This window comes from Orycteropus afer, unplaced genomic scaffold, assembly GCF_000298275.1.
Source record: "Orycteropus afer afer isolate SDZICR_OR568_19922 unplaced genomic scaffold, OryAfe1.0 scaffold00179, whole genome shotgun sequence".
Lineage (NCBI taxonomy): Eukaryota > Metazoa > Chordata > Mammalia > Tubulidentata > Orycteropodidae > Orycteropus > Orycteropus afer.
The window spans coordinates 1,898,432-1,913,081 of record NW_006921766.1 but is presented as its reverse complement, the minus strand read 5'-3'; the positions used below and the strand labels follow the sequence as shown (position 1 = coordinate 1,913,081).

The 14,650-nt window shown below is 47.5% G+C and overlaps 1 protein-coding gene across 1 annotated transcript in view; it reads left to right on the top strand.

The window, feature by feature from the left end:
- The window catches only part of PDXK (pyridoxal kinase), a 66,618-nt gene that overhangs the window by 33,235 nt on the left and 18,733 nt on the right, over nt 1-14,650 (top strand). Inside the window, exons 2-5 of the mRNA XM_007947256.1 lie at nt 936-990; nt 10,196-10,300; nt 11,558-11,641; nt 13,601-13,647. Coding sequence (XP_007945447.1) covers nt 936-990; nt 10,196-10,300; nt 11,558-11,641; nt 13,601-13,647 — 291 coding nt within the window. The remainder of the gene's footprint in view (nt 1-935; nt 991-10,195; nt 10,301-11,557; nt 11,642-13,600; nt 13,648-14,650) is intronic.

The following is a 14,650-nucleotide window of genomic DNA, read 5'->3' as shown; positions in this document are numbered from 1 at the left end:
CCTTTAATTGAAAAAGAGCTCCTACTTAAAAAAAAAAAAAAAAAGAAAGAAAAGAAAAGAAAGCTTTTTAACTCAGTGATATATTTAAATTTTCTCCAATATACTTCTCTGTATGCTATAGGTAAACTTATTAAAACTTGTGATGTAGCCCCCTCTGTGTCTTTGACATGCTAGTATTAGAAGAGGCCCCACCTTGCTTTCTCTAGAGAGATTCTCTGGGGCTACATTGGGCTCACACGGTGGAGGTCACATGGTGAGTGGTGTCTCCTTGCTGTCCTGGCTGCAGGACCTAATGGGGCTGAGTCCTCAGTGGTTGAACTGACCCCAGTGAAGTCCAGTGGTGCTGGCTTATGGTGAGACCAAACCCGCCCTGGTGGGCAGTTTATGGCAGTGAGTGGGGCTGTGGTTGTCTTGTCTGCAGGGGGATCTCAGTCAGGCTCAGGCATGGAGCCTTCTTTGTACCTAGCTGGTTCATGTGCTGGAGCCCTGGGCTGCTTCCTCACAGGGACTAGGGCTCAAAGGCAAGGTCCTTGCAGCAAAGACCATCTTGTGTCCATTATCAGTGTCCAGACAGACAGATGCTTCCTTGGCTTCCCTGAGCACCTTTGGCTTCATGGCTTTCAGAAATGATCCCACAGTGCCTTTCACGTGTGGTTTAACAGGTTGCCCTATTAGCTTATTGCTCCCCGGCATCTTTTCTGAACAAAGGAGAGAGTGAGGCCTATCACCAGGCTGCCTCAGAGCCGTACTATGGAGTCTGGCTCAGGAGAAACTCCTGTTACTGCGTTGTGATCCTCTCTGATGACCTCAAGAGTGCCCAGCCTACGTGTCCCCATCCCAAGTTGCTGCTCAAGCCAGTTCCAGGGCCCATTGGAGGGAAATGCAGTGTGGGCCATGCTCTCTTACATCCGGTTCCCTTTCTGTCTGTCTTGCAGGTGCTGGGATTTGAAATCGACGCTGTTAACTCTGTGCAGTTTTCAAACCACACAGGTAATGCCTTGGCCAGATGTATACTCATCCAGACCATCAAGGGTGGGTGTGAGGAATGGGCCATTAGGGATCCAGTTCCTGCCTCCTTGTTTTATATGTGGAAAATGGTGGCCTTGCCAAAGCCTCATTGTATGAGTGTCCTGGGGCTGCTGTAACAAAATACCACAAACTATTGTTGTTATTGTTATGTGCCATCGAGACGTCTCTGACTCATAGCAACCTCTCCTTGGGTTTCCAAGGCGTTATCTCTACAGAAGTAGATTGCCCCGTTTTCCTTCCAAGGAGTGGCTGGTAGTTATGAACCACCAGACTTCTGGTTAGCAGTCAAGTGCCTTAGGCACTACGCCACCAGAACAGGAGACTTAAAACAACAAGAAGTTATTCTGTCATCGTTCTGGGGGTGGAAGTCTGAAATCAAGGTGTCAGCAGGGCCATGCTCCCTCTGAAGGCTCTAAAGGAGGATCATTCCTTATCTCTCTTCTAGTTTCTGGTGGTTGCCAGCAATCCTTGGCTTATAGACACACCACTCCAGTCTCTGCCTCCATCTTCACATGGCATCCTTCCTCTGTCTCCCTGTCTTTATGTCTCTTACAAAGATGCCACTCAAATTGGATGAGAACCCACCCTATTCCAGTATGACCTCATATTAACTGGTAATGTCTTCAAAGACGATATTTCCCCAACCAGGTCACATTCAAGGAGGGTTAGAACTTTATCTTTTTTAGGGGCATAGTTCAGTCCATAACACTCATCTTCAAGTACAGACTGCTTGCATTTGAATTCCAGCTACTTGTAGCTGCATAACCTGAAGCAGGTGACGTAACCTCTTGGTGATTCATTTTCTCCCATGTAAAATGATGTTGGTGATCCCAGCACCTCATCTAGGGTGGTGAAAAGTAAGTAGACACATTAAGTAAAGTGTTTGGACTGGTGCCTGGCTCAGAACAAACCCACAGGGTACTTATTGTTACCCTGTGGTCCACCATGTGACATGTGACATGGGAGGAAGTCCCACCTGTGAACATCCTGCCAAGGCACATGGTAGTTTCTCATGCCCTCTATTAGAAGCCAGTGCCTAAAAAAGTTAAGCATAGAATTACCTTATGATCTAGCAGTTCCACTCCTAGGTATATACCCAAAAGTCTTAAAAGCAGGGACTCAAACAGTACACTATTGTTCACTGCAGCTCTATTCGTAATAGCCAAAAGTTGGAAACAACCCAACAGATGAATAGACAAACAAAATGTGGTGTATCCATACAGTGGAATATTATTCTGTCATAAAGAGAAATGGAATTCTGATACATTCTACAATGTGAATGAACCTTGAAGACATCGTGCTGACTAGAATAAGGCAAACATAAAAGGCCAAATATGTGTGTTTCCACTTACATGAAATGTTTAGAATAGACAAATCCATAGAGACAAAAGTGTATTAGTGGTTACCAGGGACTGGGGAGAGGAGGAAATGGGGAAGTATTGCTTACGGGGCACTGAGTTTCTTTTAAGGGTGTTAGGAGAATTTGGAAAGGGATAGTGGTGATGGTAGCACAACGTGATGAGCATAATTAATATCACTAAATTATATGTGTGAAAAATGTTTTTGAAAATGAATGGATTAAAGGAAAATGAATGGGTGATGCAAACGTCATTCTCAAGTGGCCTATCAGAAATCATACCATGCAGTTTTTGCTTTCTAATAAAATCATAAAAAACTTAAATTGGGGATAAACAAAAACAAAAACCCAGTGACAGAGAGGACCTGCTCACTTGGACTCCACGTCCTTGGGCATAGAAGCCTTGGAGTGAAAATACTGGGCCATAGGGCATGAGAAGGTCCCTGCCCGTGGAAAAACTTGTCTGAGATAAGGTCCATGACAACCTGGTACTCCCCTAGCCTGCTGTCTGCCTGCCTATTGACCCCATGCTGTCAAGCCAGCAGGATGTGGGCTCACTCTGCCCCACTCTACCACTCTGTTGTGGTGGCAGGAAAATAAAGCTGCTCAATTCTCTAACACAGCCCACATTGTAACTTCTGAATTACTTTGCACCTAGAGTAATTGTGAGAATATGGCACGTTCAGGAGGCACCCTGGTTGAGCGCCAGCAAGTTTTGGGAGGGTGTCTCGTCTGGGCTTACTCACAGAGATGTTGTTCAATTCTCTGGGGTGTGAATTTTTTTAGTGGCAGAGGGATTATAAATTATAAATTGAGAGGGAAGAATGACTTGCCAGATTCAGCAGAAAAGTCTATACTTCTTATTAAAAGCCCTTGCCTGCTTTGGCTTTGGTGTGGGTGTGGTGCACGCTAAGGTAAGGAAGCATCCCAAGAAGCTTGTTGATCCACTGAGCTTCCCTGAATCCAGTATTATCATGGTTGTTTGGACCACCCTGTTGTTGTTATTGCCATCAAGTCGGACCCCTCCTTGGGTTTTCAAGGCAGTATCACTACGGAAGTAGATTGCCCCATTTTCCTTTCAAGGAGTTGCTGGTGGGTTTGAACCGCCAGCCCTCTGGTTAGCAGTCCAGTGCCTTAGGCACTATGCTACCAAAGCTCCCATTGGACCACCCTACTCCTTTTTTTACATACATGAGCCAAACTGGCTTGGACATTTAATGATGGAATCATATTTCTTTCTGAACGTCGTGCTGTGCTGTAATCAGCATTTGTTCAATATAAACACACCCAGCACAGACTCCGCTGCCCATTACCCTCACATTCCAGGACTTGGGGGCCCTGGGGCTACAGGTCGGTGTCCTTGGGTGAGTTGGAACTGGCTGTCCTCTAGGCTCCCCTTGAACCTTCTCAGTTGGTGGTGCTCTTGCCATGTTGGGAGTCTGAGAGATAAAGGGTTCTCCATTCAGCATTAGTAGCCATCCCAGTGGGTGTGAGGTGGTACCACATTTCTGGTTTTGATTTGCATCTCCCTGAAGGCTCATGATGTTGAGTACCTTGTCCCACATTGACCAGAAATCACATTTAAGTCTGAAGCTAGAGTCTGTATTCCTGGGTGAGCAAGTGTTCTAGAGCAGGGTCAGCACACTTACTGTCTGGTCTAGACAGGACCAGATAGTAAATACTTTAGGCTCTGCAACTTTCATACAGTTGCAGCGCTAAAGCAGCCATAGACACATTGAGGAGGCTCCAGAAAGTGTTTGCTGGTAACCTGATTCCTCTGTAGTGAGGTGGATTGTTTTCTGGCCAGGTTTAGGTTCATATATTTTAGAAGGAAATATAGAAGCAATCAGTTGATAATATAAAAAGATCTCTACAGTTTTCCTTAGTGTCTGTTATGTATTGAATTGGGTCCCCAAAAAATTTAAAAAAAAAAAAAAAGGCCTCCATAGACAAACTGTAGAGGAATGAGCATGGCTGTGTTATAATAAAACTTAAACTTCATTTGTGGGCAATGAAATTTGGATTCATATAATTTTCACATGTCACAAAATATTACTTTTTTTATCATTTAAAAATATAAAGTCTATTCTTAGCTAATAGGCTGTACAGAAATAGGTGGTGGGCCAGATTTGATGCACAGGCTGTGATTTGCTGAACCCTGTTTTAGATCAATGAGCTCTGGTTAAAGCATTAGGCTGCTAACCAAAAGGTTGGCAGTTCGAACCCACCAACTGCTCTGTGGGAGAAAGATGGGGCAGTCTGCTTCAGTAAAGATTTATAGCCTTGGAAACTCTTTGGGGCAATTCTACTCTGTCCTAAAGGGTCACTATGAGTTGGAATGGACTCTATGACAGTGAGTTTGACTTTGGTTTTTGTTTTAGATCAGTGTTCTTCAAATATGTGTATATGTATAATCCAAAGGACTTGTTAAAACTCAGATTTCTGAGGTCCTAGAATCTGCACAAGGAGCCTAGTGGGGCAATGGTTAAGCACTCAGCTGCTAACTGAAAGGTTAGCGGTTTGAACCCACCAGCAGTTCTGCAGAAGAAAAGACCTGATATTCTGCCTGCAGCCTAGGGGACCCTATGAGGATAGTTCTGCTCTATTCTGTAGGGTTGCTCTGAGTTGGGGTCAACTTGATGGCCCACAACAACAGGAATCTGCACTTTGGCAAAGCCCTAGATGATGCTGATGTTGCAGGTCGTGGAACCACACTGTGGTTTGGAAGGGTCTAGATTAATCATGAAAGGTGAGTAAGGCTTGGGGTCGGGAAGTTCTGGAAACTGACACAAGCTGGAGAAACATTATCATGAGCCCAGGTAGCCTTGGTGCTCCTGAGGCAGGACTCCCCCTGTGTCCGGGTCCCTAATCCCTACCTGTCCCCGGTTCCGGATTTGCTAGAAAACTCCCAGGACTCAGCAGAGAGCCATACTTACAGCTGTGATTTATTACAGCAAAAGCACACAAATCAAAATCAGCAAAGGGAAAAGACAAGTGGGGAGGGAGGAGTCTGGGGGACATAAGCAACCAGGGTCTTCTCCCTGTGGAGACACACAGGAGGTACTTAATTCTCCAGCAATGACTTTTGACAACACAAGTGAAGTGTTGTCTACCAGAGCAGCTCATTAGAGATCCAGTGCCCAGGATTTTTTATTGGGGCTGGCCAGAGAGGTATCCTCTGTGTGGCATGTACCACAATTTCATGAAGGAAAGCAGGGATAGCCTAAACAGTTTAGGGACAGTGAACCTTGTTTATCAGTACATGGTGAAAACCCTCCTAAATGCAAGTTTCCAGAGTCCAGCCCAGGACCAGCCATGCACACAGACCTTTCTAAGGGCAAAGGTCTGGCCTGCCATGTGAGCTCTTCTTCACATCGCCTCTGCCCACTCTTATAGCCCCCCCCCTCAGGTGGGCAAGATCATCTCTCTCTGTTCCTTTTCCACCTCAGAGCTGTTCCCTATGGCCTTCCTTGCAGGGCAGCGCCAGCTTTGAAGGGGTCTGCCCCTGCCCTGGCCAGTGTTCTTCCGTTACTCCTCAAGCTTACTATGGCCCAAGGTTTCTAGCCCTGGGAGGTTCCAGAAGAAGCATAAACCAAACTGGGCTGGCAGTTGGGCAGACAGGTCCAGTGATGGGTGGGGCAGGTGGCAGCCCCTGGGGAGGGTGGGGAGGTGGACATGGGGTCTCATGGTGCAGAGGGTTGACACAGCTGGGGACTAGGATGGAGTGATGGGTAAGCGGCAAGGGAGACAGCTGGACTAGGACTCTCTGGTGAGTGAGAAGAGGTAGAGTGCAGCTGTGTCCCTCAGAGTAACTCTCTCAACCTGTTTGTACTCTGTGTTTCCATCAGTAAGTGGAATAGTCAGTCAGAGGCTCTGACTTCATCCCTTTTCTATCCCAAAAGGTATGTGTGAGCTCTGGGCCATCATGAATCATGAGGGAGGTGTGGCTGGACAACAGGATGGTATGGGGTATGGGGTATGGGGCCTGAACCTCCCCTTGTATGATTAGGAAAGGGGAGGGTACAGAGCTCTGCCCTCAGAAGGTGCTGGCCCTCTCACCTTATTTCTTGGCACCTGCAATTGAATTAAGCCCCACCCTGTTGGAAGAATGTTTAGAAATCCAAGGAGCAGAAAGAACCATTCCTCCCAACCCCCAGACCACCTGCAGTCAAAGCCACAGGCCTTTCTGAGGTTAAACCTGCCTGTGCACCATCACAGACAGGCCAGGACCAGAGGACTCTTGGCCTTTGCTCACCCAGCTAACCCATGGATGAGTCCACTTCTCATGTGTGCGGAGGTCCTACTGCAGAACACATGGGGGCACCCCACCAGCCCATGGCCCTTGAGGCTGGGACCTTTGCTGTTCATGAGTATTTGTTCCAGCCACACTGCTTCATGAGGTCTCAGGGATGGAGCGGCAATGGATCTGTCATGACAGGATCTATAATCGCCAGCAGAAAACCACACACACACTCAGTGCATGGGAAAAATGTTACTCACATAGACAAGAGACTGCATGAGATCAGTTTTACTAGTGGGTGGTGGTCTCTTGTGGCCTACAGGCTCAGCCTGCACATGGCTGGTACAGGGCAGATGTCTTGTACTATAGTGAAGAGACCCTGTGTCCTCCCTGCCAGGAGCAGATACAGAAGTGGACTTGGCCAGGTGCAATATGGTGCCCACGCTTATGCAAGAGACAGAGAAAGTTACTGTGTGTCTAGAACCAGGGAGAAGACTTCCCTGATAAGGAGAAGGAACTGGGAGAGAAGGTGACCCAAATCCCAGCCTCCTTATCAGAGAATGTTCTGGGCCCAAGGCCTTTACTTAGGCAGCCTGGATGGGAGGCACACCAAACCAAAAAACCAAACTCACTACCGTCGAGTCAGATCTGACTCATAGTGACCCCTCCTTGGGTTTCTGAGGCAGTACCATTACGAAGTAGATTGCCCAACCTTCCTTCTGAGGAGTGGCTGGTGGGTTTGAACCACCAGCCTTCTGGTTAGCAGTCAAATGGTCAGATGCCTTTGGCACTAGTTGTAGACCATTCCTTCAACAGGATCCTTTCCCTTTGGGAGGCGGCCCTCAATAAGTACAGGCCTAGCCTTGCTGGGAGCCCCCCCATGCCTAACAAGAACCATGGCTCCATCTCCTTCCAGCCTGCACAGCCTCTGAGGGAAAACCCGTTGCGGTGTAGTAAATTACCTGGTATGGCTTTTCTAGCCATAAGTCTTTGTAAACTCAGTGGTGGAATTTGCCATGAGCAACTGAGGAGCTCCTGATTGTAAATGTTATCCACCTGGGTATTTCTGTTGGGAGTGGCACAAAGCAATGTTCTAGGAAGTTTGCTCTCTCTCAGGTGCTTAGAATTCTGATGTTATGATTGGTTAGTCTGGCCACTCTGCCAAGCTCAAAAGGAGGCCTCCTAGAGTGTATCCAAGATCATATACAGGGTTGGCAGACAATGGGCCTCTCAGGGTGCAGAAGAGTATGAAGGGATGGACACTGGGAGGAGGTAACTATGGGGAGGAAGTGGGAGGGGAGCTGCTGCATTGTAAATTTTGGTCAATGACATGAGACAAAGTATATGTGAACTGCTGTATGAAAAGTGAATTTACTCTGTAAATCTTCACCCAAATCCTAATAAAAAAAAAAAAAAAAGGAGGCCTCCTAGATGTAGGAGTTTCTCTGACTGCTGGCTGAGAAGGATGTGCTGCTGAGAGAAATGTCCTCCTGAGAGAAACACACTCCTGAGAGACACATATTCCTGAGAGACATGCACCGCTGGGAAAGAGCCACAAGAGACACACATTACTGAGAGAGACACCGAGAGACATGCACAGCTGGGAGAGAAACTGTGAGAGACTGTTGGCTGATAGATGGCAGGCTGAGAGAGACTGAGCGTTGTTCCTGAACTTGAATTGTAGCCCGGTGCTTCCCTATTAAACCCCATAATCTGTGAGTTCTGTGTGACCACTGCAGCGAATTATTAAACCCAGCACAAAGGGGGTGGGTACTGCAGCAGAAACGGTTGGTGTCAGGATTGATGAAAGGGCTGGAGGGAGGCAGCATGTCTGGCCTTGCAGGAATAGGCCTTGGGCTATTGTTGGTGATTCTGTCTTCCTCTTGTGGGGTTAGAGGAGGTCAGAAGATGCGATCTCCTTGCCCCTTTAGCAGCCACTCCTCAGAAGGAAGATGGGACAATCTACTTCTGTAGTAATACTGCCTCGGAAACCCAAGGAGGGGGTCGCTATGAGTCGTATCTGACTCGACGGCTCATACCAACAACAACAACAAGATGGGTAGAAGTGTGTCTTAGTTCAAGTCTCAGTCTCCTAGGGCTGCCATAGCAGCAATACATACCATAGGCTTTAAAGAACAGAAATTAATTGTCTCCCAATTCTGGAGGCTAGGAGTCTGACTTCAGGGCTTCAGCAAGGTTAGAATGTAGACTTCCGCATACAGACCTCTGGAGGTCTGTATGTGTCTAATGAAGCTGACTCACCCATGGGTTAGCTAGGTGAGTGAAGGCCAAGAGTCCTATTCCTTCTGGTCCTGGTCTGTCTATGATGGTGGCCAGGCAGGTTTTACCTCAGGAAGGCCTGGGGCTGCTTGTCTCTGTTTGCTCTGGGGGAAGACACTTATGTCTTCAAGCTTCTGTAGCTCCAGGCATTTCTTGCATCTTTCTTCCCTCTGTGTATGTCTCTGTGTCTATTCTGCTTTTTATGACATCACTCAGAAGGGATTTAGGTTTAGGACCCACACTACTGCAGTCTGACTCCGTTAACAGAATAGAAGAAAACCCCTATTTCCAAGCAGGGCCACATTCATAGGGGTTAGGACTTCCGCATACTTTTGGGGGAACACAATTCAATCCATCACAGTTAATCCTTGCAGTGTGCACATCAAAGTCATCCTCCAGAGGTCTGTATGTAAAAGCTTGGAGGTGCCTATGTTGGAGGGATTCATGGCATCAGCGACGTTGGAACTGGTTTTTCACGGGTAAAACCCAAAGTATCCATGGTATAGCCCCACCTGGTGTAACTTGGCCTGCCCTTCCCAACTGGTGCCAAATGGGGCACCCTGCATATGTAGAGCTTCACTCACCTTGGGGATTCTGCTGCCTGGATACCAACATGTCTGTCTGTCTTAGGGGGACCATGTCACCAGGACCTATTGGGGCCCAGGGCATGGTGCACACCTAAATTGGGCATTTTCTGGTCCATGTTGGGTTCTGTTGGGATTGGATGGAAAACTTGCTTTCCTTGTAACAGGATAACTTTGGGTGGGGGGGGGGGGAACAGGTGGTGCCCAGGTATAAATGGCTGTCCAGCGTGGCAGAACTATGACATGCTTACTAGAGATGGGTGTCCTTAAATGTACCCATGCTCCACACCCAGTAAATGTAATATATTTCCATTGGTGGTGTTGGCTGGCCCAGGAGCTCACTATCCTGATTACATTTGAGTCATTTCAGAAGGGTCTGGTGATGGGCACCTTGGGGATTCCTGATGCCAGTAGAAGTAGTGACCCCAGAAAAACATGTGCCACATGTACTCTCATATGAGGCTTTGAGGCTTGTGGGCACAGATAGGTAGACAGACAGACAGTGAGCTTTTGCCAGCCCTGTTCTCCAGTGACCTCATTCAGGCCTGCGGTAGCCCACAGGGTGAGGATTTACCCCTTAGGTGTTGTCTGTGGCTGGCACACGCCTGCTGTCAGGGAAGCTGTCAGGGAATCCCCTCTGTTGAGCTTAAACTGCATTCACCACATGCCCATATGGAAGTCCTGAGTGCCCTGCTCTTCCCCCAGGCTACACCCACTGGAAAGGTCAAGTACTGAACTCCGATGAGCTACACGAATTGTACGAAGGCCTCCAGCTGAACAATGTGAATAAGTATGACTACGTGCTCACAGGTAAGGGCCCAGAGGGAGTGTGGTGCAGGGAGCCTGTGGACCTGGCTACAGCCAAGTTGGGAATTGGGAGGGCACTAGAGCACCCTCCAAACCACCGGATTGCACCCTGTAGGCCCTTCAGGCAGGGATGGGAGCATATCTCCAGAACTCACTGGTTCCCAAGGGACTATCATACTTCAGTAGCCTTGGGGATCCAGTGACTGTCCTGGGCTGTACCAAGTCACTGCCACCCCTGGGGCCACACTGGGGTTTCATCGCCTGTTGGAGGGACAGGTAGGGTGTTGGGGAGGTCCTGGGGTGGGAAGGGTGGGAGATGAAAACACAGAAGTAAACCACACACTATCACCTATTGCACTGGTTTCATTTATAAACTACATACCAAAACTGGTTGCCATCTCAACTCACTTCCAACTCATGGTGACCCCCCATGTGTATTACAGTAGAACTGGCTCCATGGGATTTTCAGTGGCTGATTTTTCAGCAATAGAGCTCCAGGCCTTTCTTTGGAGACACCTCTGGGTGTATTCAGACCTCCAGCCTTTTAGTTAGCAGTTGAGTGCTTCAAAAAACAAACCAAACTCACTGCCATTGAGTCAGATCCCACTCATAGCAACCCCTCCTTGGGTTTCTGAGGCGGTATCACTATGGAAGTAGATCACCCAATCTTTCTTCCAAGGAGTGGCTGGTGGGTTTGAACCACCAGCCTTCTGGTTAGCAGTCAAATGCCTTAGGCACTGTGCTACCAGAGCTCCTAGTTGAATGCTTAGTTGTTTCCAGTACACAGGGACTCCTAAACTACATACATGGTAAAAATAAAGCTGATTTGTATTTTTATATATAATTACAATCGGAAGGAAGGTTGGACAATATACTTCCATAGTGATACTGCCTTGGAAACCCAAGGAGGGGTCACTATGAGTCGGGTCCAACTCGACGGTACATAACAACAACAACATAATTACAAGTGTGACGTGATTATTACTGAAAATGGAAAGTATAGAAAAAAGGAAAAAAAAAATCATTCGTACTTCTACCACCTACCACTTTTTCCTTTCATTTAAACCATACACTCGTTTTTGGGACATGTCTGCTCCCCCTCAGTGACTACACATGGGAACATGGTCTTTGTCAAAAGATCTGAGACCAGCCCTCAGCACCTCTGGGTTAGATGGTTCTGATGGGCACTTTTCTCTTTTCTGTCATGGTTGGCTGGTGTGAACGTCCCATTGTGTGAGTGTAACTGGGTCTCCCCCACAGGTTACACCCGGGATGCGTCCTTCCTGGCCATGGTGGTGGACATCGTGCGGGAGCTGAAGCAGCAAAACTCCAGCCTCGTGTACGGTAGGCACCGCCAGTTACCAACGCCGGGCCCAGTGACTGCTTTCAGTGCTGGTGTGGGATGACTTGGAGCCCTGCGCTGGGCAGCCCAAACTTCTCTTGTGGGGCCTCTCCCATGTTTCACCTCCCCCAGCCACCAGCTGTGTGTCTTCTGGGACCCAAGGACATGACTCTTCAAGATCCTAGAGGGGGAAGGGGTTAGGTCATTGTCAGTGAACCTGGTGTAATGTCAATAATGTCAGTATTTTAAGGCCTGGGATGGCCCAGACCCTGTAGCTGTGAAGTGTGTAACCACCACTGGCCCTAGAGAGTAGGGTGGGGATGACACCCCAGGCAGAGCACACAGCAAGTGCAGACCTGAGGTCCACAGCAGGCCTGTCTGACCTACTGGGCAGCAGCAGCACCAGGCCACAGGTGTCCCACTGCCACAGGGTTCATTGGATAAGAGAGCTATACCTGTTACTCCCTGGGATAAGGCCTGTGTAACCTGGCTCTGAAGGGTCGTCCAGCAGCCAGTGTAACCCCCTACCCAAGTCCAGGTGGGAATGTGAATGCCCAGGTGTGCCCCTGGCTATCAGGACAGGGCCATGTCTTGGGTCTGTTGTGTTTGTGCCCTTCCCTCAGAGGACCCAATAGCACTGCATCTCCTTTTGTCACCCCGGAGAAAGCATTGCAGACCAGCCCCCACTCCATGATTGAGGCTTCTTTCTCAGAGACTCTGGAATCTCAGATGCTCACATGGTCCTCAGACCTTCCTGGCCTAACACATGCCTGAAAAAGGATATACTGCCTGATCACGTTGTGACCACTGCCCTGGAACAGGCTTGTGAGAGTGAGCAGACTGTGCCTGCCTGGGGGACACATGGCCATGTTTGTTTCTTTTTTTTTTTTAATTTTTATTGTGATTTGGGTGAAAGTTTACAGAGGAAATTCACTTTCCATACAGCAGCTCACATACACTTTGTCTCGTGACATTGACTGCAATTTCCCACAATACGACAGATCCCCTCTCACTTCCTCCCCATAATTATGTCTTCCCTGTGTCCTTCCCTCCCATGCATTCCTGCACCCACTGAGCTGTGTCCCTGTGCATACAGAGCCCTTCTACTCTCCCATGATTGGTCTCTCCAAGGAGTGTATCTACCTACTGTAAATGTTACCTCATATACCTGTCTTTTATTTGGCTAGAAGCCACGGGAATGGGTTCAATTCCAGACCTGAAGGCCAGCTAGGGGCCATAGTCTCAGTGGTTTCACCAGGCTCTATCAGACCAGCAAACCTGGTCCCCTTTTTTTTTTTTTTTAATGATTTTGAGTTTTGTTCCATATTGTGCTCCCACTCTATTCAGGATCTCCTACATAGATCCCCCTCTGAGCAGTTGACATTGGTAGTGAGGCACCATCTAGTTCTTCTGGTCTCATAGTTATACAGGCTGAGGATTGCATGGTGTACCAGTTACTTAGAGTAATTGTTTCCATGTGTCTTTGGTTTTCGTCATTCGTTTTTGTTCTTGATGAGGAGAGACCCATCATTGCATCTAGATGGCTGCTTGTAAGCTTTTAAGATCCCAGTCACTACTCACCACCAAAGTAGGAGGTGGAACAATGTTTTGTGTAGTATATTATGCCAATTGAGTTTAATGTCCCCTGCAGCTATGGTCCCAAGCCCACAAGTCCAACTACTTGCTCCCTCTGGGTAGCTGGCTGTGCACATGGCCATGTTCTTGAGTCACACTCAGGAGAGATGTGTAACGGTGATAAATAGAAATTAACCAAAGCACTTAGTCATCTTGGACAACGAGGTGTGAAATGCTGCATAACAGGATGAAGGATGAGAATGGGAGACAGTGCTTCCTGTTAGGCTTTTAGTTGTACATTAATATGTACAAGGAATTGAAGAAAAATGTCAAGGTTCATTACTTGCTGGCTGCTTTGCTGATAAAATGCCTTTTTGTCTCTGCAGTGTGTGACCCAGTGATGGGGGACAAGTGGAATGGTGAAGGCTCCATGGTGAGTGAGTCCATGAGTGCTTAATGTGTGGTGAGTGCAGCTGTTTCATTTCATGCAAAACCCAAGTTGTTATTTTGAGCTGCCTTCGACTTAGGCCCTCAACTCATGGCGACTTCATGCACAATGGCTAGGATAGTTGTGATCTGTAGCATTTCATTGGCTGATTTTCAGAAGTAGGTTGTCAGTCCTTTCCTCTTAGTCCATCTTAATCTGGAGCTCTGCTGAAACCTGTGCAGCATCACAGCAATACACAGACCTCCACTGACAGATGGGTGGTGGCTGTGCAGCAGGTGCATTGGCTGGGAATCGAACCCAGATCCCCTTCACGGAAGGTGAGAATTCTACCACCAAATGTGATGACCAAAGCGAACCACTTGCTGTTGACTCAGACTCATGGCAACCCCATGTGTGCCAGAGTTGAGCTGTGCTGCATTGGGTTCTCAATGCTGTGACATGTTAGAAGTAGATCACCAGGCCTTTCTTTTGGGGCATCTCACCATCCAAGGACTCCCTGAACCACCTAGTGATGGTTCCCCAAAACTCGGAAGCCTCTCTAAAGGTCTCACCCATTGAGTCGCTGCTGTCTGGGTAAAGACCTCATCCTTATAGGATGGAGCAAGACTTACATCAGGATCAGTGAATGCTTTCTAGAAAGAGCAGACAATAGGTTATTTAGGCTTCACAGACTGGATATCCCTATTGTATCTTATTTGTGTTGTAAGACAAAAGTAGCCATAGACAATGTATAAAGTAACATGTTCAATAAAACTCAAGCCTTTAAAATGGACACTGAAATTGGAATTTTGTATAGCTGTATTCTTTTGATTTTTTGATTTTTTTTTTTTAATTTAATTTAATTTTATTTATTGTGATTTGGGTGAAGATTTACAGAGCGAATTCACTTTCCATACAGCAGTTCACATATATTTTGTCTCATGTCATTGACCACAGTTTACAATGCAACAGCTCCCCTCCCACTTCCTCCCCATAGTTACCTCTTCCA